We start from the raw sequence: 27,062 nt of genomic DNA, 5'->3' as shown, positions 1-27,062 counted from the left end.
GACCCTCCTCCTAGCTGCCTGAGGATGTTCAGTCTGTTTCTGACTTATTTCAGGTGAAGGTGTAGAATTTAGCTCCTCTTGCACCATGCCTGCCAGGATACTGTGATGCTGCCATGTTCCCACCTTGATGATAATGGATTAAACCTGTAAGCCAGCCTCAATTAAATGTTGTCTTTTATAAAACTTACATTGGTCATGGTTCAGAGCAATAAGACAACTGTTGATTAAAAAATTAATTTTTCCTCTCCCAGAAGGCAACAGTTGGAAATAGCTTCTTGGTCAGGGTTAGGACTTGTGACTGCATCTCTTTTTCAGTGCTGGAATTTTGTCTGGTTTGAATTGTGCAGGTACTGTCCATGTTGGCACAGTTTCTGTGTGTGCATATGCACTTCAGTCCTATTGTGCTTAGAAAATGTGCTTTTCTTGGAGTCACTTACCCATCTGCCAACTCTGGCTCTTAGTGTTTAAAATACCCTTAAATAATAATATCAAAGGGAAAAAAAAAAAGACTGAGCATGCTGCGTGTAGTGGTGCATGCTTTTAATCCTAGCACTTGTAAGGCAGAGGCAGGCAGATCTCTTGTAATTTGAATGCTAGCTTAATCTGCATAGCAAGTTCCAGGCCATCCACAGCTGCCCAGTGAAATTCCCTCAAAACAAAACAAAACAGTTCCTGACTCCTGAATCAAAACAAAACAAAACCAGTAAGGAGGCTGAGGCTGGAAATTAAAATCAGAAGGACAGGCTGAGATGTTTCAGCATTTCTTCTTAAGAGTCTTGTCTTTTCTGTTATTTTTTCTTTCTTTCTTTCTTTCTCTCTCTCTCTCTCTCTCTCTCTCTCTCTCTCTCTTTCTTTCTTTTCCATGTGGAAGGTTTAATGAGAGAAGAGTAGAAGAAGAGAGGAAAAGTGGCCGGCCACGGCCCGTGGAGGGGGGGGGCAATGGGGACAAGAACAGAGAAGAACAAAGAGCAAGAGGGTAAGAGAGGGTGAGAGGAGCTTGAGCGCATCATCTATTCCTCCAGAGGACACTGCTTCTGTCCCCATTACCACATCACATGGCTCACAACTGACAGTTACCTCGTTCCATGGGAATCCTTAGCCCTTTTGTGGCCGTGTAGGCACTGGCATGCACATAAACACAGGGACTTACACACACACACATTAAAAAAAAAGTAAATCATTAAAAAAAAGTTAAATATGCACGTACCAGTTCAACAAAAGCAAGTCCTCCATAGCTATGAGCAACAAAGAATACATTCTCAGCAGCAGCCTGGGCTATGAAATGGTCCCACACATAGACTGCATGTTCTTCTGGAGAACCATTTTCCTATAAAGAAAACAAATATATACTGCGTACTGTACCTGCTGATTATCACAGTAATCAGTTAAATCATATGCTTATAAACATGGCATAAGAATAAGATGGTTAGAGAACATTCATAAAATAACAAAAGAACTCTATTGAATATTTAATTATAGAATAAATTAGTATTATAACTATTAGTAAATTACTGCTAAGTTTAACTACAAATGTAATATTTGGAAACAACTTATTAAAATATGTGTACTTTAAAGGGAAACAATCCAGGTATATCTGACATTTTAAAATCGACTTAAATATATTTAATTATAAAACAAAACATTATGGTGGATTTTGATAAAAATATAATGCTAAAATATTTAAGCTACATTCGTCTATGTATCTGAAAGTACTTATATATCTATATATTAAGTTAGTTGGTTTATGAGATTTTAAGTAGTAAACTGAAAATTTGGGGAAAATAATAATGAGTATTTTCTACTGGAGTCATTTAAAGGAATACATGTTTTCTGACAGTATGTTCTACAGACATTTTATTTCTGGAACTGAGAGAAATCTAAATATGTAAATATAAGGACCTTAACTCTAAGGCTTTAAGCACTATTAAACATACTCTAAACCTTCTAGAATAACTTAATTTTCCTATGTTTACTTCATTAGCTGATACATATAATGGCCACAGAAAAACTTAGATAAATGAAAAAATGATCAAATAGTAAATTGCTGAGAACCAACTGACCATAAAAATGTGTTTGTATATCTACTTCTTAGAAGCTAGTTTCCTAAATACAACATGGATATTATACAAGAGAATGTATTCACAATTTTTATCTTTAGAAAGTATATATTTGGAGATTCGATCACACAGAATACTCCCTGGTTCTTAAATTCTCCAAGCCCTCTCTGAGTAGCAGGCCTGGGAGTTGTAGCATACTCTAGAACTAGCTACACAGCTCTGCAATTTGATTGGCTTGGTGTTCTGCAATGGTCTCCATGAAAGTCACACCAATGTGACTGCCTAAATAAGAGCTGAACACAGGCGACAACAACAATAAAGATGCTAAAGTAGATGGGGAAAACACACAAAGTCTCAAACCTACACAAGAAACTACAACAATGGAGGAGAGCTGAGAGAAGAGAAATAGTCTTCCCTGGGGAAGAGCATACCAAGTGCTTATCCAATAGAAATGTCAGTCTTGAAAACATACATGCATATAACATTATAGAGGCTGAGTAGGTTGTGTGTGTATGTGTGTGTATATGTTACACATACATATTATACATACATATACACTACCATTTATGTATCTAACAATAATTACTGAAAGAATAGACAATGAATTTGAAAGAGCAAAAATGCATATATGGAAGTGTTTGGATGGATGAAAAAGAAGAGGATATAAGATAGTTATACTATAATTGCAAAAAATTGAATAATTTTCAAACTTCCTGTCAAACAGTCTCCACTGCACTGCAGGGGACCCACGCTAGCCTGTACTACTTTCAAACTCATGACTTTCTTCTCCAAGAGCTGGGACTCCAGATGTGAGTTACCAAGCCTAGTTCCACCTTAGAAATTTATAATTAAGCTGCTCTTCCCTAATGTCTATTGCCATTCCAATTTTCTTTCCACACTCACAAAGGTGCTGGCCACTAACCATTTCCTGTTGCCTACCACAGACACATCAACTAAATTACCCCAAACCTTCCAGACTTTCCTGGCTAAAGCTGTGCTCCCCACATCCAGCCAAAACCAAAACATCATTTTTTATTATCTCTTTCCCTTAAGTCTCTTACAGAACTACTTACTTAAACCCTGCCAATCCTTCTTCTGTGTCAAATCTACCTACCCCTCTGTAGTTTCATTTCTTCTGGATTAGTTCAAATTATATCAACAATACTAGATAACAAAGCAACAAAATTGGAGACCCCATCCAGTGATTACTGCTGGTTCTTTAACAGAGGAGTCATAATCTGAGGAATTGTAAGTTCCTGGCAAAGTCTAGGCAGAGAGCACTAGATACTTACGAGGAGCAATTGAGAAGGACTGATTCAAACAAGTTGAAGAGCAAGGAGTGAGGGCAAAATCACTGACAGGAATCCAAGACAACTACTTATGTCAATGAGCAAGGGAAGAGTGGTTCCGAAGACAGGGTTGACTGACAGAAATATCTGACCATGTAGAGCAAAGAATGACAAAAGTGATACATGCCTTCCTATTTAAACTACTAGTAGTATACCATTAAATAGTTTTAATAATCAAAGTATTACACACACGCATACACACACACACACACACACACACACACACACACACACACAGAGCCTCTTTCTTCCCTCTTACCTCTGGAAATTTCCACTTCTTACAGTTTCTTTCCCACTTTCATGCCTTCTTGTTTTATTTTGTGATCCATTAATTTTAACAATGACCACCCTAAGGTGGTGAGTGCAGAACTATCCACTGGAACCTGATGAACTCACCTTTACTGCACAAGTGAACATAAAAATTGCCCATATCCCAGTATCCAAAGTAGCCAAAAACCCAGCAGAGGGTGATGAGGTATCAGGAGCCTCACTCTAATCCACTACTACCCATTGCCAAGTCTAGTTAAATGTAGGTCTACTGCCCACAATTGCAGCTCTGTGAGATCCAGTTGAAATGGCAGTGTCACACCCCTACTCTCTTACATTCCTTTGAATCCTTTTCCACAATGTTCCCTGAGCCCTAGAGAACTCTAAACCATCATTTATTCTAAGCATCTTGAGCAATTAAAATGTTTTATTTAAGCTAGAAGCTGGAAAAAACCCAGATGGCCTTCAGCAGAGGAATGGATACAGAAAATCTGGTACATCTACAAAAGAGAATATTACTTAGTTATCAAAAACCATGACATTATGAAACTCATAGGCAAATGGATGGAACTGGAAAATATCATCCTGAGTGAGGTAACCCAATCACAGAAAAACACACATGGTATGCACTCATTGATAAGTGGCTATTAGCCCAAATGCTTGAATTACCCTAGATGCCTAGAACAAATGAAACTCAAGACGGATGGTCAAAATGTGAATGCTTCACTCCTTCTTTAAAAGGGGAACAAGAATACCCTTGGCAGGGAAGAGAGAGGCAAAGATTAAAACAGAGACAGAAGGAACACCCATTCAGAGCCTGCCCCACATGTGGCCCATACATATACAGCCACCCAATTAGACAAGATGGATGAAGCAAAGAAGTGCAGGCCGACAGGAGCCGGATGTAGATCGCTCCTGAGAGACACAGCCAGAATACAGCAAATACATAGGCGACTGCCAGCAGCAAACCACCGAACTGAGAATGGGACCCCCGTTGAAGGACTCAGAGAAAGGACTGGAAGAGCTTGAAGGGGCTCGAGGCTCCATATGTACAACAATGCCAACCAACCAGAGCTTCCAGGGACTAAGTCACTACCTAAAGACTATACATGGACTGACCCTGGACTCTGACCTCATAGGTAGCAATGAATATCCTAGTAAGAGCACCAGTGGAAGGGGAAGCCCTGGGTCCTGCCAAGACTGAATCCCCAGTGAACGTGATTGTTGGGGGGAGGATGGTAATGGGGGGAGGATGGAGAGGGGAAAACCCATAGAGAAGGGGAGGGGGAGGGTTAGGGTGATGTTGGCCTGGAAACCGGGAAAGGGAATAAAAATCAAAATGTAAATAAGAAATACCCAAGTTAATAAAGATGAAAAAATGTTTTATTTAATATTCAAGTGATTATTTTTTAAATGGCATAAAAGGAGATTAAATCTTTGCCCTAAAAGATTTGACTTTTCTATTTAACTACTTCAGAAGGTTAAAAAACAAAACAAAACAAAACAAAACCACGGCTTTTGTTTGTTTACTTATTTAAAACTCCATCATTTAAAAACTTACAAAATCCTGTAAAACTGTAAGCTTCTACCAATGTTGTGTAGTGACATTTTATAAATGAGATGATGCTATATCAAGGCAAAAGAGCATTATCTTTACCTACAACCCATATCATGCCAATAATCCTAATAGTAAAGTATAATTTAGACAACAATTTTCTGATAGTACATTTTAAAATTAAACTGATTGCAAAAGACTTCCTAAAACAGAAATAGAAACAAACAAAATCTATTCTGTAAGTTTTATGAGTTTCTCTATAAAGTTACATTTAGTACTGAGTAACAATATAGGTGGGGGTTACCTCAGAATATGTAAAGAATAAAGGCAAGAAAAGCCCTAAGGCCCTCAGGTGGAGTTTGCAGGAAGCAGAAACTAGGGACTCTGTACGCTGGGTGAGTGAGCAGGCCTGAGAATGCAGGCTGGCTTCCCTGCTATATTCTGGCCATCATCAGTTGCTAAATGCCAAAAAGAAGTGATTCAGAAACCCAAGTCTTATCAAGCTGGCCAGGTTCTACACCACCTGAGCACTGTGAGGTCTGCTTTTGTGATGAAATACCTGAGCTGATAACACATAGAATTATCAAAACAACATTTGCATATTTGTGTAATTATTTCCTAAGGTTAATTAGCTCCTGCAATGCATTTTGCCCTTTGAGAGTGCTTATAGTGACAGATTCACATATTTTCTGAACCACTGCCAAATTTGACAGATTTTTCTTTTTAGCTAACCTGTTGCTACCAGTTATACAATGAGTGATCCTATTACATACACTTTATAGTTAAAAATTCATTTAGGAAAAGCAAGATAAAATGCAATAAATATGAAGATATTTGAAATTCCCATTTTAAAAGCCAAAGCATACAGGCATTACACCCTGGAAAAACATCTATTAACAATGACCCAAAGAGCAAAGGGCCTTGAATACAAAGGTACAGTAACATTTTTATGTAAATACTATATCATATGGGCCGGGTTCACTTAAAAAACATCTTGAATGGGAAAAAGGTTTATTTTCTGAAAATTCAACATGTCTGCACTTTTTAATATAGAACACTGCAATCTTAGAGAGAAACTGAGGCTAACTTAAAACATATTGCTAATTTTCTGCCTGTATCCATCTATGGTAAAACACAAGGCAAAATGAAAGAAACTGGAACCAAAGATTCAACATAGTGTGCACTTACTGACTATAAAAACTAGTAAGACAGAAAAGTAGCATGAAAATAAAAACCAGGATCCAAAGGAGGCAGCACGTGGTAGAAAGGCCTGGTGGCAGAGCCATAAGAGAAAACATTTTGGGTGATAGCAATGTTTGTTGTCTGTTGACTGCAGTGATGTTTACAACAATCAGAAATTTAGCAAACACTCAGCAATATGAAAACCATGGTTTGATATTGATAACTGGCTTATTCTTTTGTATATTTTATTAAAACATAGCCACACATTTTTGCTTATGTATTAGTTATGGTCACTCTTGCTGTACAGCTGTGCAGCTGAGTCACTGAAACAGTCAGTTATTAGCATTTTTTGTGAAAGAAAACATCTATCAAACCTGCTTTTAATATTTATGGTTTCAGTTCTACTTTATAATGTGTCATATTAAACATCCAAGTCTGGTTGTATTATCTCCCTAAGTCCCAGAAAGGTTAAGGATTTTTTAACTTTTTATTTTTGGTTTTATATGCATTCCAAACCTACTCATCATTCTGTCCCTTCTAATCCACTCTCCATCCTTGCAACCTCCCCCTCCACCCCCCCAAAAAAGAAACAAACCAAAACAATAACATCAAAAAACAAAAACCAAACCAAAACTTCCCCTTGTGTCCCACAGTGTACCCTTTTGTCCATACATCTCTACTTGCAAACTTTCATTGCAATGAGTCACTGGTCTGGTTCAAGGACTCTTTCTCCTGCTACACCATCAACACCAGATCCTCATCAGGACTTCTCTCAGATATCTGTTCTGGCCCTGTGCTATGGAAATTCTGCAGCTTTGGAATGATAAGACCAGCCTCTCCATGTACTTTAGCAGTTCATAGATGGGGTAGATGTTTGCGTGGGCTAACCCAAAGCCCTGGATCAGCGACACCATGCAAGCTCTCCCACACCCATACGACCAGGATGAGTTCTCCAGCATAGTTCCAGCTAGCTCACCCAATATGTCAGCTAGCAAGGGTGGGGCCAGCTCACCAGTACCTTTGCCATCAGGGATCAGGTATACTTTGTTACTCAGGTGAAGTGAAGGGCTCACTCTTTGAGTGTTATATCCAGTAGGTGAGGGAGAGGGCATTCTCTCCTGTTTTCATAACTGTAGGACCATCTCTCCTGCCTGCTGTAGGTGGTGAAGGATGCTGGTGGGAAGCAGGCATCTATCTCTCTCCAAAGCTACAGCATGGCAGATGTGCCCACATCCTGTGGGTTAGCTCACCCATGCCACTAGAGCAGCTCTACTGTATTACCTAAACATGGTGCAGGGCCCACTCTCCTGAGTGCTGCAGCCAGTGAGTGATGGAGTTAGCTATTCCAATTATGGAAGTCAGTGAGTAGGGCAGGTTTTGCACAGCTATTGGACATCAGCATGCTCACAGGCAGCAACCTAGCCAGGGATGCCCAAATAGCTTTCGGTTGTAATATGGTCCATCGACCTTGACATATAGCATTGCTGCTACATGGTCATGGACCCAGATGAGGCCCTCAGTGGCAGCACAAGTTGGAATATCACCATGGCCTAAGGTGGCAGAGCAGGCTAATCACAGCAGGTTACTCCTCTCCGCCCTCCACCCTCCACCCTACTGTCTCCAGGTCTCCCTCTCCTCAAAGTGCTCAGGCTATTCGATCCTGCTGTAGTCAGGCAAGGCTGTACTGCTGGGATTCTGACTGCTCTCTGCCTGCCCACCAAACCAAAAGATTTATTTTATTGAACACAAATTCACAATGACTGGAAAATCAAATTAGAAGAGAGACCTCAGCTAGATAAGTGATAACTATCTTACTAGATATGACAAACTCTAATATTACAGTTGTCACAAAAAAAAAAAAAAACTGGAACCAACTCTGCTTAAAAATCCTCAAAAGGGAGAGCTGGAATCTAAGAAGTGAGGCACAGCCAGAATACGGCAAATACAGAGGCGAATGCCAGCAGCAAACCACTGAACTGAGAACAGGACCCCCGTTGAAGGAATCAGAGAAAGGACTGGAAGAGCTTGAAGGGGCTTGAGACTCCATATGAACAACAATGGCAAGCAACCAGAGCTTCCAGGGACTAAGCCACTACCCAAAGACTATACATGGACTGACCCTGGACTCTGACCTCATAGGTAGCAATGAATATTCTAGTAAGATCACCAGTGGAAGGGGAAGCCCTTAGTCCTGCCAAAACTGAACCCACAGTGAACGTGATTGTTGGGGGGAGGGTGGTAATGGGGGGAGGATGGGGAGGGGAACACCCATCGAGAAGGGGAGGGGGAAGTGTTAGAGGGATGTTGGGCCAGAAACCAGGAAGGGGAATAACAATCGAAATGTAAATCAGAAATATTCAAGTTAATAAAGATGGGGGGAAAAAAAAGAAGTGAGGACAATCTTGAGAGCACAGAGGAGAAAACTACTGTCCCAAGAAGAACCCAAGTGTTCTCTGTGACCTCTGGACACAGGGAACTAAGAGGAGTAGGGGGCAGGTACCCTTGCAGTTTCTGCCAGCACTGAGAGCCGGAAGTCAGTAGCTAGGAGAGGATACGCACTTGAGAGCAGAGGTAATCCCACTCTTCTGCTCCAAGTGACCTGCCTGAAGGCTTCAGATCAAACAAACCCAGGAGCAGCTCTCTTTTCCCAGATCCAGCTAATGGAAAACAGATTTACAGGAGTGCTGAAACATAGGCCTACAGGAGGGTTAAGCCTGCCATCACATAATAGTCAAAACACCAAATGCACAAAACAAAGAAAGATATTAAAAGCAGTAAGGGGAAAAGGTAAAGTAACATATAAAGGCAGACCTAACAGAATTAAACAAGAATTCTCACCAAAGAATATGAAAACCAGAAGATCCTGGGCAGCTGTCATACAAACAACAAGAGAACACAAATGCCAGCCCTTCTACTATACCTGGCAAAACTCTTAATTACCATAGATGGAAGATCAAGATATTCCATGACAAAACCAAATTTACACAATATTTTTCTTCAAATAGAGCCATTCAAAGGATAATAGATGGAAAACTCCAACAAAAGGAGGGAAACTACACCCTAGAAAAAGCAAGAAAGTAATTTCCTTGAAACGAAACCAAAAGAAGAGAGACACACAAACATAATGCCACCTCTAACAACAAAAATAACAGGAAGCGACAATCATTATTCATTAATATGGCTTAACATCAATGGACTCAATTCCAAATAAAAAGACATAGACTAACAGACTGGATAGTTAAAGAAGATCCAGCATTGTGCTGCACACAGAAAGCAAACCTCAGAAACAAAGACAGACACTACCTGAGATTAAAAGACTGGAAAACAACTTTCCAAGTAAATGTACCAAAGAAATAAGCTGGAGTAGCCATTCTAATATTCAACCAAAAGTCATCAAAAAAGATGAGGAAGGACACCTCACATTCATCAAAGGAAAATCCACCAAGATGAACTCTCAGTCCTAAATACCTATGCTCCAAATGCAAGGGCACCTACATTCATAAAAGAAACCTTACTAAACCTCAAATTACACATTGCACCTCACACAATGATAGTAGGAGATTTCAACATCCCACTCTCATCAATGGATAGAACATGGAAACAGAAACTAAACAGAGACAACCAGAAACTTACAGAAGTTATGAACCAAATGGATTTAAGAGATATTTAAAGAACATTTCATCTTAAAACAAAACAATATACCATCTCAGCACCTTATGGTATCTTCCCTAAAACTGACCATATAATCACCCGCAAAACAGGCCTTAACAGGTACAAGGAGACTGAAATAATCCCATGCATCCTATAAGATCACCATAGACTAAGGTGATCTTCATTAACAACAAAAATAACAGAAAGCCCACATATACATGGAAGTTGAAAAAGGCTCTACAACTTGGTCAAGGAAGAAATAAAGTAAGAAATTAAAGACTGTTTAGAATTTAATGAAGATGAAGGCACAACATTTCCAAACTTATGGGACACAATGAAAGAAGTGATAAGAGGAAATCTCATAGCTCTGAGTGCTTCCAAAAAGAAATTGGAGACACCATACATTATCTGCTTGACAGCACTCCTGAAAGCTCTAGAACAAAAAGAAGCAAATATACCCAAGAGGAGAAGAAGGCAGGAAAAAAATCAAACTCAGGGCTAAAACCAACCAAACAAAAAGAATTATACAAAGAATCAACAAAACCAGGAGCTGGTACTGTGAGACAATCAACAAGATAGATAATCCCTTAGACTAATAAGAGGACACGAGAGTATATTGAAATTAACAAAATCAGAAATGAAAAGGGTAACATAACCACAGAATCTGAGGAAATTCAAAAAATCATCAGATCCTACTACAAAAGAGTATATTCAACAAAACTGGAAACTCTGGAGGAAATGAACAATTTTCTTTCAGTTTTCTTTTTTAATTAACTTGAGTATTTCTTATTTACATTTCGAGTGTTATTCCCTTTCCCGGTTTCCAGGCCAACATCCCCCTAACCCCTCCCCCTCCCCTTCTTTCTGGGTGTTCCCCTCCCCATCATACCCCCATTGCCGCTCTCCCCCCAATAATCACGTTCACTGGGGGTTCAGTCTTAGCAGGACCCAGGGCTTCCCCTTACACTGGTGATCTTGCTAGGATATTCAATGCTACATATGAGGTCAGAGTCCAGGGTCAGTCCATGTATAGTCTTTAGGTAGTGGCTTAGTCCCTGGAAGCTCTGGTTGCTTGGCATTGTTGTACATATGGGGTCTCGGGCCCCTTCAAGCTCTTCCAGTCCTTTCTCTGATTCGTTAAACGGAGGTCCTGTTCTCAGTTCATTGGTTTGCTGCTGGCATTCGCCTCTGTATTTGCTGTATTCTGGCTGTGTCTCTCAGGAGAGATCTACATCCGGCTCCTGTAGGCCTGCACTTCTTTGCTTCATCCATCTTGTCTAATTGGGTGGCTGTATATGTATGGGCCACATGTGGGGCAGGCTCTGAATGGGTGTTCCTTCTGTGTCTGTTTTAATCTTTGCCTCTCCATTCCCTCCCAAGGGTGTTCTTATTCCCCTTTTAAAGAAGGAGTGAAGCATTCACATTTTGATCATCCTTCTTGAGTTTCATGTGGTCTAGGCATCTAGGGTAATTCAAGCATTTGGGCTAATAGCCACTTATCAATGAGTGCATACCATGTGTGTTTTTCTGTGATTGGATTAGCTCACTCAGGATGATATTTTCCAGTTACAACCATTTGCCTATGAATTTCATAAAGGGATTATTTTTGATAGCTGAGTAATATTCCATTGTGTAGATGTACCACATTTTCTGTATCCATTCTTCTGTTGAAGGGCATCTGGGTTCTATCCAGCTTCTGGCTATTATAAATCAGGCTGCTATGAACATAGTGGAGCACGTGTCTTTTTTATATGTCGGGGCATCTTTTGGGTATATGCCAAAGAGAGGTATAGCTGGATCCTCAGGTAGTTCAATGTCCAATTTTCTGAGGAACCTCCAGACTGATTTAAAGAATGGTTGTATCAGTCTGCAATCCCACCAACATTGGAGGAGTGTTCCTCTTTCTCCACATCCTAGCCAGCATTCGCTGTCACCTGAATTTTTGATCTTAGCCATTCTCACTGGTGTGAGGTGAAATCTCAGGGTTGTTTTGATTTGCATTTCCCTTATGACTAAAGATGTTGAACATTTCTTTAGGTGTTTCTCAGCCATTCAACATTCCTCAGCTGTGAATTCTTTGTTTAGCTCTGAACCCCATTTTTTAATAGAGTTATTTGTCTCCCTGCGGTCTAACTTCGTGAGTTCTTTGTATATTTTGGATATAAGGCCTCTATTTGTTGTAGGATTGGTAAAGATCTTTTCCCAATCTGTTGGTTGCCGTTTTGTCGTAACCACAGTGTCCTTTGCCTTACAGAAGCTTTGCAGTTTTATGAGATCCCATTTGTCGATTCTTGATCTTAGACCATAAGCCATTGATGTTTTGTTCAGGAAATTTTTCCAGTGTCCATGTGTTCGAGATGCTGCCCTAGTTTTTCTTCTATTAGTTTGAGTGTATCTGGTTTGATGTGGAGGTCCTTGTCCACTTGGACTTAGCTTTGTACAGGGTGATAAGCATGGATCGATCTGCATTCTTCTACATGTTGACCTCCGGTTGAACCAGCACCATTTGCTGAAAATGCTATCTTTATTCCATTTGATGGTTTTGGCTCCTTTGTCAAAAATCAAGTGACCATAGGTGTGTGGGTTCATTTCTGGGTCTTCAATTCTATTCCATTGGTCTATCTATCTGTCTCTGTACCAATACCATGCAGTTTTTATCACTATTGCTCTGTAATACTGCTTGAGTTCAGGGATAGTGATTCGCCCTGAAGTCCTTTTATTGTTGAAGATGGTTTTAGCTATCCTGGGTTTTTTTGGTATGCCAAATGAATTTGCAAATTGTTCTGTCTAACTCTTTGAAGAATTGGATTGGTATTTTCATGGGGATTGCATTGAATCTGTAGATCACTTTTGGAAAAATGGCCATTTTTACTATGTTAATCCTGCCAATCCATGAGCATGGGATATCTTTCCATCTTCTGAGGTCTTCTTCAATTTCTTTCCTCAGAGTCTAGAAGGTCTTATTGGACAGATCTTTTACTTGCTTGGTTAAAGTCACACCGAGGTTCTTTATATTATTTGGGTCTATTATGATGGGAGTCATTTCTCTAATTTCTTTCTAGGCTTGTTTCTCTTTTGTGTAGAGGAAGGCTACTGATTTATTTGAGTTAATTTTATACCCAGCCACTTTGCTGAAGTTGTTTATCAGCTTTAGTAGTTCTCTGGTGGAACTTTTGGGATCACTTAAATATACTATCACATCATCTGCAAATAGTGATATTTTGACTTCTTCTATTCCAATCTGTATCCCCTTGATTTCCTTTTGTTGTCTGATTGCTCTGGCTAGAACTTCAAGAACTATATTGAATAAGTACAGAGAGAGTGGACAGCCTTGTCTAGTCCTTGATTTTAGCGGGATTGCTTCAAGTTTCTCTCCATTTAGTTTAATGTTAGCAACTGGTTTGCTGTATATGGCTTTTACTATGTTTGGGTAAGGGCCTTGAATTCCTATTCTTTAAAGGACTTTTATCATGAAGGGGTGTTGAATTTTGTCAAATGCTTTCTCAGCATCTAATGAAATGATCATGTGGTTTTGTTCTTTCAGTTTGTTTATATAATGGATCACGTTGATGGTTTTCCGTATATTAAACCATCCCTGCATGCCTGGGATAAGCCTACTTGATCATAATGGATGATTGTTTTGATGTGCTCTTGGATTCGGTTTGCCAAAATTTTATTGAGTATTTTTGCGTCGATATTCATAAGGGAAATTGGTCTCAAGTTCTCTTTCTTTGTTGGGTCTTTGTGTGGTTTAGGTATAAGAGTAATTGTAGCTTCATAGAAGGAATTCAGTAGTGCTCCATCTGTTTCAATTTTGTGGAATATTTTGGATAGTATTGGAATGAGGTCTTCTATGAAGGTCTGATAGAATTCTGCACTAAACCCGTCTGGATCTGGGCTCTTTTTGGTTGGGAGACCTTTAATGACTGCTTCTATTTCGTTAGGAGTTATGGGGTTGTTTAAATGGTTTATCTGTTCCTGATTTAATTTTGGTCCCTGGTATCTGTCTAGGAAATTGTCCATTTCCTGCAGATTTTCATGTTTCGTTGAATATAGGCTTTTGTAGTAAGATCTGATGATTTTTAAATTTCCTCTGATTCTGTAGTTATGTTTCCTTTTCATTTCTGATTTTGTTAATTCGTACACACTCTCTGGGTCCTCTCGTTAGTCTGGATAAGGGTTTCTCTATCTTGTTCATTTTCTCAAAGAACCAACTTTTGGTTCTGTTGATTCTTTCTATGGTCCTTTTTGTTTCTACTTGGTTGATTTCAGCTCTGAGTTTGATTATTTCCTGCCTTCTACTCCTCCTGGGTGTATTTGCTTCTTTTTGTTCTAGAGCTTTTAGGTGTGCTGTCAAGCTGCTGATATATGCTCTCTCCTGTTTCTTTCTGCAGGCACTCAGAGCTATGAGTTTTCCTCTTAGCACAGCTTTCATTGTGTCCCGTAAGTTTGGGTATGTTGTACCTTCATTTTCATTAAATTCTAAGAAGTCTTTCATTTCTTTCTTTATTTCTTCCTTGACCAGGTTATCATTGAGTAAAGCATTGTTCAACTTCCACGTATATGTGGGCATTCTTCCCTTATTGTTATTGAAGACCAGTTTTAGGTCGTGGTGGTCCGATAGCACGCATGGGATTATTTCTATCTTTCTGTACCTGTTGAGGCCCGTTTTTTGACCAATTATATGGTCAATTTTGGAGAAAGTACCACGAGGAGCTGAGAAGAATGTATAACCTTTTGCTTTAGGATAGAATGTTCTATAAATATCCGTTAAGTCCATTTGGCTCATGACTTCTCTTAGTCTGTCTATATCTCTGTTTAATTTCTGTTTCCATGATCCGTCCATTGATGAGAGTGGGGTGTTGAAATCTCCCACTATTATTGTGTGAGGGGCAATGTGTGTTTTGAGCTTTAGTAAGGTTTCTTTTACGTATGTAGGTGCCCTTGTATTTGGGGCATAGATATTTAGTATTGAGAATTCATCTTGGTGGATTTTTCCTTTGTTGAATATGAAGTGTCCTTCCTTATCTTTTTTGATGACTTTTAGTTGAAAATTGATTTCATTTGATATTAGAATGGCTACTCCAGCTTGCTTCTTCTGACCATTTGCTTGGAAAGTTGTTTTCTAGCCTTTCACTCTGAGGTAGTGTCTGTCTTTGTCTCTGAGGTGTGTTTCCTGTAGGCAGCAGAATGCAGGGTCCTCGTTGCATATCCAGTTTGTTAATCTATGTCTTTTTATTGGGGAGTTGAGGCCATTCATGTTGAGAGATATTAAGGAATAGTGATTATTGCTTCCTGTTATATTCATATTTGGATATGAGGTTATGTTTTTGTGCTTTTCTTCTCTTTGTTTTGTTGCCAAGACGATTAGTTTCTTGCTTCTTCTAGGGTGTAGCTTGCCTCCTTTTGTTGGGCTTTACCATTTATTATCCTTTGTAGCACTGGATTTGTAGAAAGATATTGTCTAAATTTGGTTTTGTCATGGAATATCTTGGTTTCTCCATCTATGTTAATTGAGAGTTTTGCAGGATACAGTACCTGGGCTGGCATTTGTGTTCTCTTAGGGCCTGTATGACATCTGTCCAGGATCTTCTGGCCTTCATAGTCTCTGGCAAAAAGTCTGGTGTAATTCTGATAGGTCTGCCTTTATATGTTACTTGACCTTTTTCCCTTACTGCTTTTGATATTCTTTCTTTATTTTGTGCATTTGGTGTTTTGACTATTATGTGACGGGAGGGGTTTCTTTTCTGGTCCAATCTATTTGGAGTTCTGTAGGCTTCTTGTATGCTTATGGGTATCTCTTTCTTTAGGTTAGGGAAGTTTTCTTCTCTGATTTTGTTGAAGATATTTACTGGTCCTTTGAGCTGGGAGTCTTCACTCTCTTCTATACCTATTATCCTTAGGTTTGATCCTCTCATTGAGTCCTGGATTTCCGGTATGTTTTGGACCAGTAGCTTTTTCCGCTTTACATTATCTTTGACAGTTGAGTCGATGATTTCTATGGAATCTTCTGTTTCTGAGATTCTTCTATCTCTTGTATTCTGTTGGTGAAGCTTGTATCTACGCCTCCTTGTCTCTTCTTTTGTTTCTCTATATCCAGGGTTGTTTCCATGTGTTCTTTCTTGATTGCTTCTATTTCCATTTTTAATTCCTTCAACTGTTTGATTGTGTTTTCCTGGAATTCTTTCAGGGATTTTTGTGATTCCTCTCTGTAGGCTTCTACTTGTTTATGTTTTCCTGTGTTTCTCTAAGGGAGTGCTTCATGTCTTTCTTGAAGTCCTCCAGCATTATGATCAAATATGATTTTAAATCTAGATCTTGCTTTTCTCGTGTGTTTGGATATTCAGTGTTTGCTTTGGTGGGAGAATTGGGCTCCGATGATGCCATGTAGTCTTGGTTTCTGTTGCTTGGGTTCCTGCGCTTGCCTCCTGCCATCAGATTATCACTAGTGTTACTTTGTTCTGCTATTTCTGACAGTGGCTAGACTGTCCTATAAGCCTGTGTGTCAGGAGTGCTGTACACCTGTTTTCCTGTTTTCTTTCAGCCAGTTATGGGAACAGAGTGTTCTGCTTTCGGGCGTGTAGTTTTTCCTATCTACAGGTCTTCAGCTGTTCCTGTGGGCCTGTGTCTTGAGTTCACCAGGCAGGTCGCTTGGAGCAGGAAGGTTTGTCTTACCTGTGGTTCTGAGGCTCAAGTTTGCTCGTGGGGTGTTGCTTATGAGCTCTCCGCGGGGGCAGCAACCAGGAAGATCTGTTCCGCCCTTTCCGTGAGCTTCAGTGTACCAGGGTTCCAGATGGCGTTTGGTGTTTTCCTCTGGAATCAGTAATGTTGGAAGAGTGTAGTTTCTTCTGGTTTCCCAGGTGTGTCTGCCTCTCTGAAGGTTTAGCTCTCCCTCCCACAGGATTTGGGTGCAGAGAACTGTTCATCTGATCTGTCCCTTCAGGTTCCGGTGGTGTCCCAGACGCAGGGGACCTGTTGCTCCTGTGCCCTTATCTCCAGGAACTCAGAGGCTGTATACAGTTTCCTCTGAGACCAGGGATGTGGGCAGGGGTGGGCCGTGTTGGTGGTCTCTTCCGCTCTGCAGTCCCAGGAGTTCCCACCTCTCCGGGCGGTGAGCTCTCTCTCCCACGGGGTTCGGGAGCAGTGAGCTGCTGCGGGCAGGGATTCGCGGGTTTGGGAATCCCGCTAAAAACCAGAAGCGTAATGAACAATTTTCTAAACAGAAACTATGTACCAATGTTAAATTACAATGCGATAAACATTCTAAACAATTCCAGAGCTCCTTAAGAAATAGAAGTAGTTATTAAAAGTCTCCCTATCAAAAAGAGTCCAGCATCAGATAGATTTAGTGAACAATTCTATCAGACCGTCATAGAAGACCTCATAACAATACTGAACAAACTATTCCCCCATATAGACACACAAGGAGCACTATCAAATTCCTTCTATGAAACCAAAATTACAATTATACCTAAACTACACAAAGACATAACAAAGAAAGAGAACTTCAAATTTCTCTTATGAATATTGACTCAAAAAAAAAAAACTAAAAAAAATCTTGAAAACTGAGTCCAAGAACATATCAAAACTATCAGCCATCACAATCAATTAGGCTTCACCCTAGGGATGCAGGGATGGTTCAATATAAGGAAATCCATCATCGTAATCCACTATATAAACAAACTCAAACAAAAAACACACATGATTATTTCAGTAGATGCTGAGAAAGCATTTGACAAAATTCAACACCCCTTCATGATAAAAATACTAGAACCATCTGGAATTCAAGGCCCAACCTAAACATGGTAAAAGCCATATACAGCAAACCAGTAGCTAACATTCAACTAAATGGAGAGAAACTTGAAGCAATCCCACTAAAGTAAGGAACTAGACAAGGCTACCCACTCTCTCTCTCTACTTATTCAATATAGTACTCAAAGTCCTAGCCAGAGCAATAAGACAACGAAAGTAGGTCAAAGGGATACAAATTGGAAAGGAAGAAGTCAAAATATCACTATTTGCAGATGATAAGACAGTATACTTAAGCAACCCCAAAAGTTCCACCAGAGAACTACTAAGCCTGATAAACAACATCAGCAATGTGGCTGGGTATAAAATTAACTCAAACAAATCAGTAGTCTTCCTCTACTCAAAGGATAAACAAGCTGAAGAAGAAATTAGGGAAACAACATCCTTCACAATAGTCATAAATGATACAAAATACCTTGGTATGACTCTAACCAAGCAAGTCAAATATTTGTATGACAAGATCTTGGATTGTATAAGGAAGCAAGCTGAGGAAGGCTGGGGAAGCAAGCTATTAAGAAACTTCCTTCCATGGCCTATGCATCAGCTCCTGCTTCCTGACCTGCTTGAGTTCCAGTCATGACTTTCTTTGGTGATGAATAGCAATGTAGAAATATAAGCTGAAAAACCCTTTCCTCCTCAACCTGCTTCTTGGTCATGTTTGTGCAGGAATAGAAACTCTGACTAAGACAAGGGCTAATATCAAAAATATACAAAGAACTCAGGAAGTAAGACTCTAGAGAGACAAATAACCCTATTAAAAATGGGGTACAAAGCTAAACAAAGAATTCTCAGCTGAGGAATATCGAATGTCTGAGAAAGTACCTAAAGAAATGCTCAACATCCTTAGTCATCAGGGAAATACAAATCAAAACAACCCTGAGATTCTACCTCACACCAGTCAGAATGACTAAGATCCAAAAACTAAGATGACAACAGATACTGGTGAGGATGTGAAGAAATAGGAACACTCCTCCATTGTTGGTGGGATGGCAAACTGGTACAACCACTCTGGAAGTCAGTCTGGAAGTTCCTCAGAAAATTGGACATTGCACTACCTTAGGACCCAGGTATATCTCTCTTGGACATATACCCAAAAGATGTTCCAACATACAACAAAGACACATGTTCCACTGTGTTCATAGCAGCCTTATTTATAATAGCCAGAAGCTGGAAAGAACCCCGATGCCCTTCAACAGAGGAATGGATACAGAAAACGTACATCTACACAATGGAATACTACTCAGCTATCAAAAACAATGACTTCATGAAATTCATAGGCAAATGGATTGAACTACAAAATATCATCCTGAGTGAGGTAACCCAATCACAGAAAAACACAAATGGTATGTACTCACTAATATGTGGATATTAGCCAAAAAGCTCGAATTACCCAAAAATACAATCCACAGACCACATGATGCTCAAGAAGAAGGATGACTAAAGTGTGAAAGCTTCACTCCTTCTTAAAAGGTGGAACAAAAATATTCATAGAAGGGGATATGGAGGCAAAGTTTGGAACAGAGCCTAAAGGAATGGCCATTCAGAGCCTGCCCCATATGTGGTCCATATATATATACAGCCACTAAACTAGATAAGATTGATGAAGCTAAGAAAGTGTATGCTGACAGGAACCAGATATAGATGTCTCCTGAGAGACCCAACCAGAGCATGTCAAATACAGAGGGGAATGCTAGCAGCAAACACTTGAACTGAGAATGTGATCCACATTGGAGGAATTAGGGAAAAGATAGAAAGAGCTAAAGGGGCTTGCTACCCCATATGAACAACAATGCCAACCAACCAGAGGTTCCAGGGACTAAACCACTAACCAAAGACTATACATGGACTGACCCATGGTTCCAGCCTTGTTGGGCACCAATGGGAGGAGAAGCCCTTGGTCCTGCCAATGTTGGACCCCCAGTGTAAGGGAATGTTGGGGGAAGGGAGGAAAGAAGGTGGATGGGGAGGGGAACAACTTCACAGAAAAAGGGGATGGGGATGGGATAGGTGGCTTATGTCCAGGAAACCAGGAAAGAGAATAACATTTGAAATGTAAATAAAAAATATTCACATAAAAGAAAATATCCAATTAAAATACTCAAAAAATTATCCAATAAAAGAAAAAAAAAGATTTATGGTGAAGACCAAGGTCTTTCAGTTTTGTAAAGATGAGGACAGAGGCTTGCTGGGAATGTGCTCAATCCAGAAAAAGGTCACCTGCCTGGCAATTCTTTTTCCTTTCCCCCAAAATGCATGTGATGTCCTTAATGAGATTTACTGTAGTAATTCAAATGTATAGACTCCTTTTGTAGGGATCAATTACAGTCTCTTCTATGGAAAAAAGGCGAAACGTAAATAAAAATATTCAGGAAAAAATAAGGAAAACAAAACAAAACAACAAACAAAAACAAACAAAAAGAATTCTCAAAAGTATAGAAGGACACAAATGTATCAACACTCTGTACTCTGCACGCAACTCAACTTTAAATGGATCAAACACCTCAACATAAGACAGATACACCAAATCTAATAGAAAAGAAAGTAGGGAATATCCTTGAACTCACTGGAAAGGAAAAGACTTTGTGCACAGATACCAATTAATAAACAAGATCTCATGAAACTGAAAAGCTTCTCTATGGCATATGACCCCATCAACCCATCAAAACAGCACATTACAGAATGGAAAAAGTTTACCAACTACCTGTTGGATAGAGGGTTAATATTCAAAATATAATAAAAAACTGGACATCTAGAAAACAATTGACCCAACTAAAAATGGTGTACAGATCTAACCTGAGAATTCTCAATAAAGGAAATCAAATGGCTATGAAGCACTTATAGAAAATGTGTATATCTTTCTTCAAATCAAAATTGCTTTACTATTTAACTTACCATAGCCAGAATTGTAACAGAACTGAACAAATGCCAGCACATGCTGAAGGGAATGTGGAGAAAGGGAAGCACGCATACATGAGTGGTGGGAGTGCAAACGAGCACAGTCACTATAAAACCAGTGTAGTGGTCCTTCAGGAAGCAGGAAATAGATCTGTCACAGATCCAACTAAGCACTCTTGGACATATACCCAAAGGACACTCCATCTACTACAGAGACACTTCCTCAGCCATTCCTTTACTGCTTTATTAATAGCCAGACCTGAAAACATTCCAGATGTCTGTCAATGGATGAATGAATAAAGAAAATGTGGTACCATTTACACTAAAAATACAGATAGATACACAGACAGGAAGGAAGAAGGGAGGGAAATAGGAAGGGAAGGAAGGAAGGAAGGAAATGAAAGAAAGAAAGAAACCATGAAATTTGCAGGTAAATGGACAGATCTTAAAAAAAAATCATCTTAAAGGAGGCAGCCTAGACCTAAAGATAAATATAATATGAATATGTATTGATTTATATGTGGATGTTAGCTGTTAAGTCTTTGTAAAGCAAGTTACAATCTATATAACCAGAGAGGTTAAGTACAGAGTAAAGGACTAGGGGAAGCATGGATCGACCTTCCTAGGAAGGAGAAATAAAGTAAATAGCTAAGGATGAATATGTGCGGGGCAAGAATGGAAGGTCAAACAGGAAAGAGGGAGGAGGCAAGGGAAGCAGCACGGAGAGGACAGCTAAAACTAATGGCCCTGTAAGGGGTCATGTGAACCAAATACAGTAAAGTTTCCTAAAATATATACATAATGCAGGAAGTATAGAGGAGTTCATTAAATCCTATGGAAGATGAAAGCACAACTGAACATTGCTCATTACCAAACGGAGCTTCTACTGCCTACAAGGATTACATTGTAATCTAGCTGTTGGCCGAAGGACTGTCAGTAAATTCCCCAAATAACCCAGGTGATTCAATGTTAACCCTATTGTTGTTCTCCCCCAAATGACAGCAAGGTCCTATTGTTGAAGACAACATCTGCATATACCATTGAACATGGAGAAATCAAGCTGGTATCTTCACCCTACAGACCAGTGTTCATCATACGGGAAGTTATTCGGAATGCTCACAAAGGAGACTGAGAAACTCCAAGGCAGCTACAAAACCTTCCAATTGTAATGATGGCCCGACTTATCTGCAAGCTAAGCTAATGCAGGACGAGCACAAAGCTTGTGGGAGGAACCAACAATACTGGATTAAGGCCCCCTCCATGAGATGGAACCCATCCTTGAACCTGCTTGGGTGGACAAGAAATGACAAGGACCTAGGGTGAAATAAAATACCGCTGGTTCCATTTTTCCTTTTGTTTGTTTTATCCTTTTCTAATTTTTGTTTTATCCTTATTTTATTATTGTTGTTGAGATGTCTGTTTTCTTAGAAGAGACCAAAGCAAGATGGTGATAATTCAGAGAAAGGAGGTAAGTAGAGACTTGGAGAAGCTGGAGGAGGAGAAACCAAAATTCAGAAAAATATTAATGAAAAGAAATCTATTTTCAATAAAAGAAAAGTAGAGGAGACTGATATAGCTGTCTCCTGAGAGGCTCTGCCACAAAACAACAAATACACAGGTGAATGCTCACAGCCAACCATTGAACTGAGAATGGGATCCCCAGTAGGGGAGTTAGGGAGAGGACTGAAGGAGAAGAAGGGGTTTGCAACCCCATAGTTAGAACAATAATATCAACCAACCAGAGCTCCCAGAGCTCCCAGGAACTAAATCGCCATCTCAAGAGTACACAGGGATAGACCTATGGCTCCAGCCACATATGTAGCAGGGGATGGCCTTGTCAGGCATCAATGGGAGGAGAGGCCCTTGGTCCTGTCAAAGCTCAATGCCCCAGTGTTGGGGGATGTCAGGGCAGGGAGGTGGGAGGGAGTAGTGGGTGGGTGGGGAAGCACTCTCATAGAAGCAGGGGGAGATAGTGGGTCTCTGGAGGGGAAACCGGGAAAAGGGATAACATTTAAAATGTAAATAAAAAGTATCCAATAAAAGAAAAAATATTTAAAGAAAAAATCCTCAGAAACAGTGGGAGAATACTCCAGATGACTGAGACAGAAGGAGGGAAACACATTCAGTCTATTGGAGAAACAGGAAGAACATTCAGTTCACTTAAGAAGCAACTGTTTCCCCCTTCCATTCACTGTAGTCTGACTGATGGCTCTGCATATTCTGCAGAAAACACTTTGAAATGAGGATATTAGAAACACCTCACATCAATTTCAGAAAAAAGAAAAGAATTCACTAAGATACACCACCGGGTCCATAATATGCACACTTAATATGAAATGGGGGGGGGACTTCAGCAAATTCCCCTTGACTTTATCCCTCTAAACTCCCAGATACTAGGCAGTCATCACTCAGAAGGTTTGAAGAGGTCTTTGTGAAACAAGACTAAATTAAAGGTTGAAAGATATGGGTAGATGGAGTGATCATGGGAGGAAAGTTCTCAATAGATAGACCATAAGCATAGACAAAAGAGGAAAGAATGTAAATACAAAATATAAAGACTAGACCAAAGATAAACAATACTTAAAAGAACCACACATTGAAGAATACAATTTTTAAAACAAATCATAATTATCTTGGAGGTACATACATAAAAATGCAGAAAATACTTTTAAAATGAGCAACTAAAGAATACAAAACATTCCTGAAACAAAAGCAAAATAGGAGAAATTAAGAATTTGATGATAGGAGAAGATCAGGTATGCCATCCATCCGTGAACTGTCCTCATCCCCTCCCCCCATTCTCTTGGTTCCCTGTAGCAGACACTCCCTGCCCAGCCATAAGCCAGGTATATGAGAAGTCCAGGTATGGTGCCCACCCCCGTACATTACTACGTTCTACAACCCCTTCATTAAATATTCCCCTACACCTACCTCAGTCTCTAGTTTTCAACAGACCAAATCCTCAGCTGTCTCCATCCCCTTAATCACAGCACTGCAGCACCCAACTCTAGCAGATAACCCCTGCCCAAATATAGGCCCTGCCTTATTAGAAAACTTAGTAGGCTTCCCACCCCTAGACTCCCTCCACTTTCTAGATGCTGCCCCTTCAGATTATATTTCTAATCCCCTTCCCTTCTTGTGATATCCCAGCCCCAGATTCAGGCAGGGACTCCCTACTGTACTAGAGGCCATCAGAACTCCAGCCTCCAATATGGGTGTAGAACCCTGTTCAACAAGAGACCACTCCAGGCACCAGAATGACAATTCTGAATCCAGATGAAGACCCCCTGCTCAACCACAGACCACACAAGCTAAAGGAGAAGAAACAGAAACCAAGAAACAAAACACACATTCAACAAAGATTATCCCAGAATTTGGCACCGACACCTATAACCATACCAAACACTGATGCCTAGACACAAGTGTAAGAACACAATCAACAATATTCATGAAACTATGTCACAACCAGACACATGATATCATATATAGCAACCCCTGAATATTTCAACACAAATGAATCATACAAAGACCTTAAAATCAACTTTATGAAGTGGATAGAGGTCCTTAAGATCTTAAGGAATGAGCAAATCCCTTAAGAAAACCGAGGAAAGGACAAGAAATTAGAGGAAATGAAGGAATCCCTTGACAAAAACAAAGAAAGTAAAGAAAAATCAAACAGTTGAATTAAATAAGTAGAAGTGTTCAAGATAGAAAAAAAAAAAAAGAGGCCAAGACAGAAGAGTTTTGAGTTCAAAGTCATCATGGGCTGCATAACGAGACCTTGTCAACAAACAAAATGAAATAAAAGAGTTACTTTTCAAAAAATAAATGCTCAAGCCCTTTAAATGAAAATAAAAGCATTAAAGAAAACAGAATTAAGAGAATTTTGAATTGGAAAATGTAGTAAGCAAAAAGGAACTACAGAGAAAAATATTACCGACAGAATACAAGTGATGCAAGAAAGAATCTCAGGCCCTGAAGATACATTATAAGAAAGAGATACATGGTCAAATAAAATGTTAAACAAAAAATGAAATTCTCATCAGAAACATCTGGGAAATATTGGATAGTAAGATCAAATCTAAGAATAGAAAAACAGAAGAAGGAGAGGAATGTCCCAGAAAAAAATTAAAAAAAATGATAGAAGAAAATGTTCATAACATAAAAATGAAAATGCCCATAAACCTATAAGAAGTATACAAAGCACCAGATAGACTGGACCAAAAAAGAAAATTCCATTACCATATAATATTCAAACCATTAAACCTACAGAGCAAAGAAAGAACATTAGAAGCGAGCAGAAAGGGAAAAAGAGAAAGTAATACAGAAAAAGTAGACCTATTAGAACAACACCTGAGATCTCAGTAGAGACTATAAAAGCTAGAAGAGACTAGATAGATGTCCTGTGTCTAGGAGAACACAGATAGCAGTCAGAGAAAACAAGACATTTCACGATAAAATCAAATAGAACAATATCTATCTAGAAATTGAGAACTATATAAGATACTAGAAAGGAAACTCCAAACGAAGATTAACTACACCAATGAAAATAAATGGAATAAATGATCTTACATCAGCAAAACCAAAAGAAGAAAAGTGTATGTGTGTGTGTGTGCGTGTGCGTGTGCGTGTGTGTGTGTGTGTCTGCACACATGCGTGTCTGTATGTGTGCACACTTGGGCACACCAACAATAACAACAAAATAACAGGAATTGACAATCAATGCTCATTGATATTTCTCAATATCAATTCCACAATAAAAACCAGACTAACATAATGAATGTGAAAGCAGGATTCATCTTTCTGTTGCATTCAAGAAACCCACATCAACATCAAAGGTAGACATTACCTCAGCGCAGAGTTGAAAAAAGATTTTCCAAACAAAGGACCTGAGAAGCAAGCTAGTGTGGACATTTTAATGTACAACTAATAGACTTCAAACAAAAATTAACCAAAAGACCACACTCATCAAAGAAAAAAGTCTACCAGGATAACGTTTCAATCCTTAACATCAATGCCACAAAACCTAAGGGCAGCCATGATTGTAAAAGAAACAATAACAAACCTTAAAGCACACATCAACTTTCACACACTGATAACAGTAGACTTCAATATCCAACTCTCATCAACAGATAATCTAGAGAAAAACTAAACAGAGAAGTTCTGAAGCTCACAGACATTATAAACCAAATGGACCTAACAGATACCTGAAGGACATTTCACCCAAAGACAAAAGAATATACCTTCTTAACACAAAAGAATATATCTTCTTATCATCTAAAGATTTTTCCCCCAAAATTAACACATACTCCATCACAAGTCTCAACATATACAAGAAAACTGAAATAATCCCTACATGTTATCAGAACTCTGGGATGAAAGGAGGATTACAACAACAGAACTACAAGTGGATCAAAGACCTCAACATTAAACTAGACATACTGAACTTGATAGAAGGAAAACGGGTGAATAGAATTGAACACAGTGACACCTGAGACAATTTCCTAAACTGATAGCATAGGCATTAGGATCAACATAAAGCCAAAAAATGCCTGAAAGGCAAAGCATACCATAAATCGGACAAAAGAGCAGCCTACAGAATGGGAAAAGATCACAACAGCCTCCACTACTGACAGGTGATAAAGAAAATATGTGAAGAGTACAAGGAACTAGATATTAACAAACCAAATTAGTTAGAAAATGTTGTGTACAAGTTTGCATTTCCAGCAATGGAGGAATCTCAAATAACCCAGATGCACTTAAGGATACATTCAACATCCTTACTCATCAGAGAAATGAAAATCAAAATGACTCTGAGATAACCTTTTATATCGATCAGAATGGCTAAGACTAAAAATTCAAAGAACAGCTCATGCTGTCAACAAGGTGGAACAAGGGGAACACTTCCATTTCTGGTGAGAGTGTAAACTTGTAAAGCTACTATGGAAACAAATATGGTGGCTCCTCAGGAAACTGGGAATTGATCTATCAAGACACAGCTCTATCACTCCTATACCCAAAAGATACTCCATCTTACTACAAGGATATTTGCTCAACTGTGTTCAGAGTGGCTTCATCCAGAATAGTCAGACCTTGAAACACCCTAGACATCCGTCAACTAAAGAATAAAGAATATGTAGTCCATTTACACAGGTGTTAGATAAAATGACATCATGAAAATGGCAAGCAATTCTCTAGAAACACTTGGCACCAAAAACAATCGTCCTGAGTGAGGCAAACCAGATCCAGAAAGACCAATTAATATATTCTTACTTAGAGTGGATATTAGTTCTTAAA

At 39.3% G+C, this 27,062-nt stretch overlaps 1 protein-coding gene and 1 pseudogene across 21 annotated transcripts in view; both read right to left on the bottom strand.

The window, feature by feature from the left end:
• Positions 1-27,062, bottom strand: part of Arb2a (ARB2 cotranscriptional regulator A) — a 464,298-nt gene that overhangs the window by 211,040 nt on the left and 226,196 nt on the right. For 19 of the 21 annotated variants that reach the window (XM_063281474.1, XM_063281479.1, XM_063281481.1 and 16 more), the window contains one exon: positions 1,208-1,327. The exons of the other annotated variants lie outside the window; for them this stretch is intronic. In XM_063281474.1, coding sequence (XP_063137544.1) covers positions 1,208-1,327 — 120 coding nt within the window. The remainder of the gene's footprint in view (positions 1-1,207; positions 1,328-27,062) is intronic. 21 annotated transcript variants of the gene reach the window in all.
• Positions 14,531-27,062, bottom strand: part of LOC134485567 (mRNA turnover protein 4 homolog) — a 70,303-nt pseudogene continuing 57,771 nt past the window's right edge.

This window comes from Rattus norvegicus, chromosome 2 (genome assembly GCF_036323735.1).
Source record: "Rattus norvegicus strain BN/NHsdMcwi chromosome 2, GRCr8, whole genome shotgun sequence".
Taxonomy (NCBI): domain Eukaryota; kingdom Metazoa; phylum Chordata; class Mammalia; order Rodentia; family Muridae; genus Rattus; species Rattus norvegicus.
The sequence above is the reverse complement of the archived record's forward strand: the minus strand, read 5'-3'. Positions and strand labels throughout refer to the sequence as shown.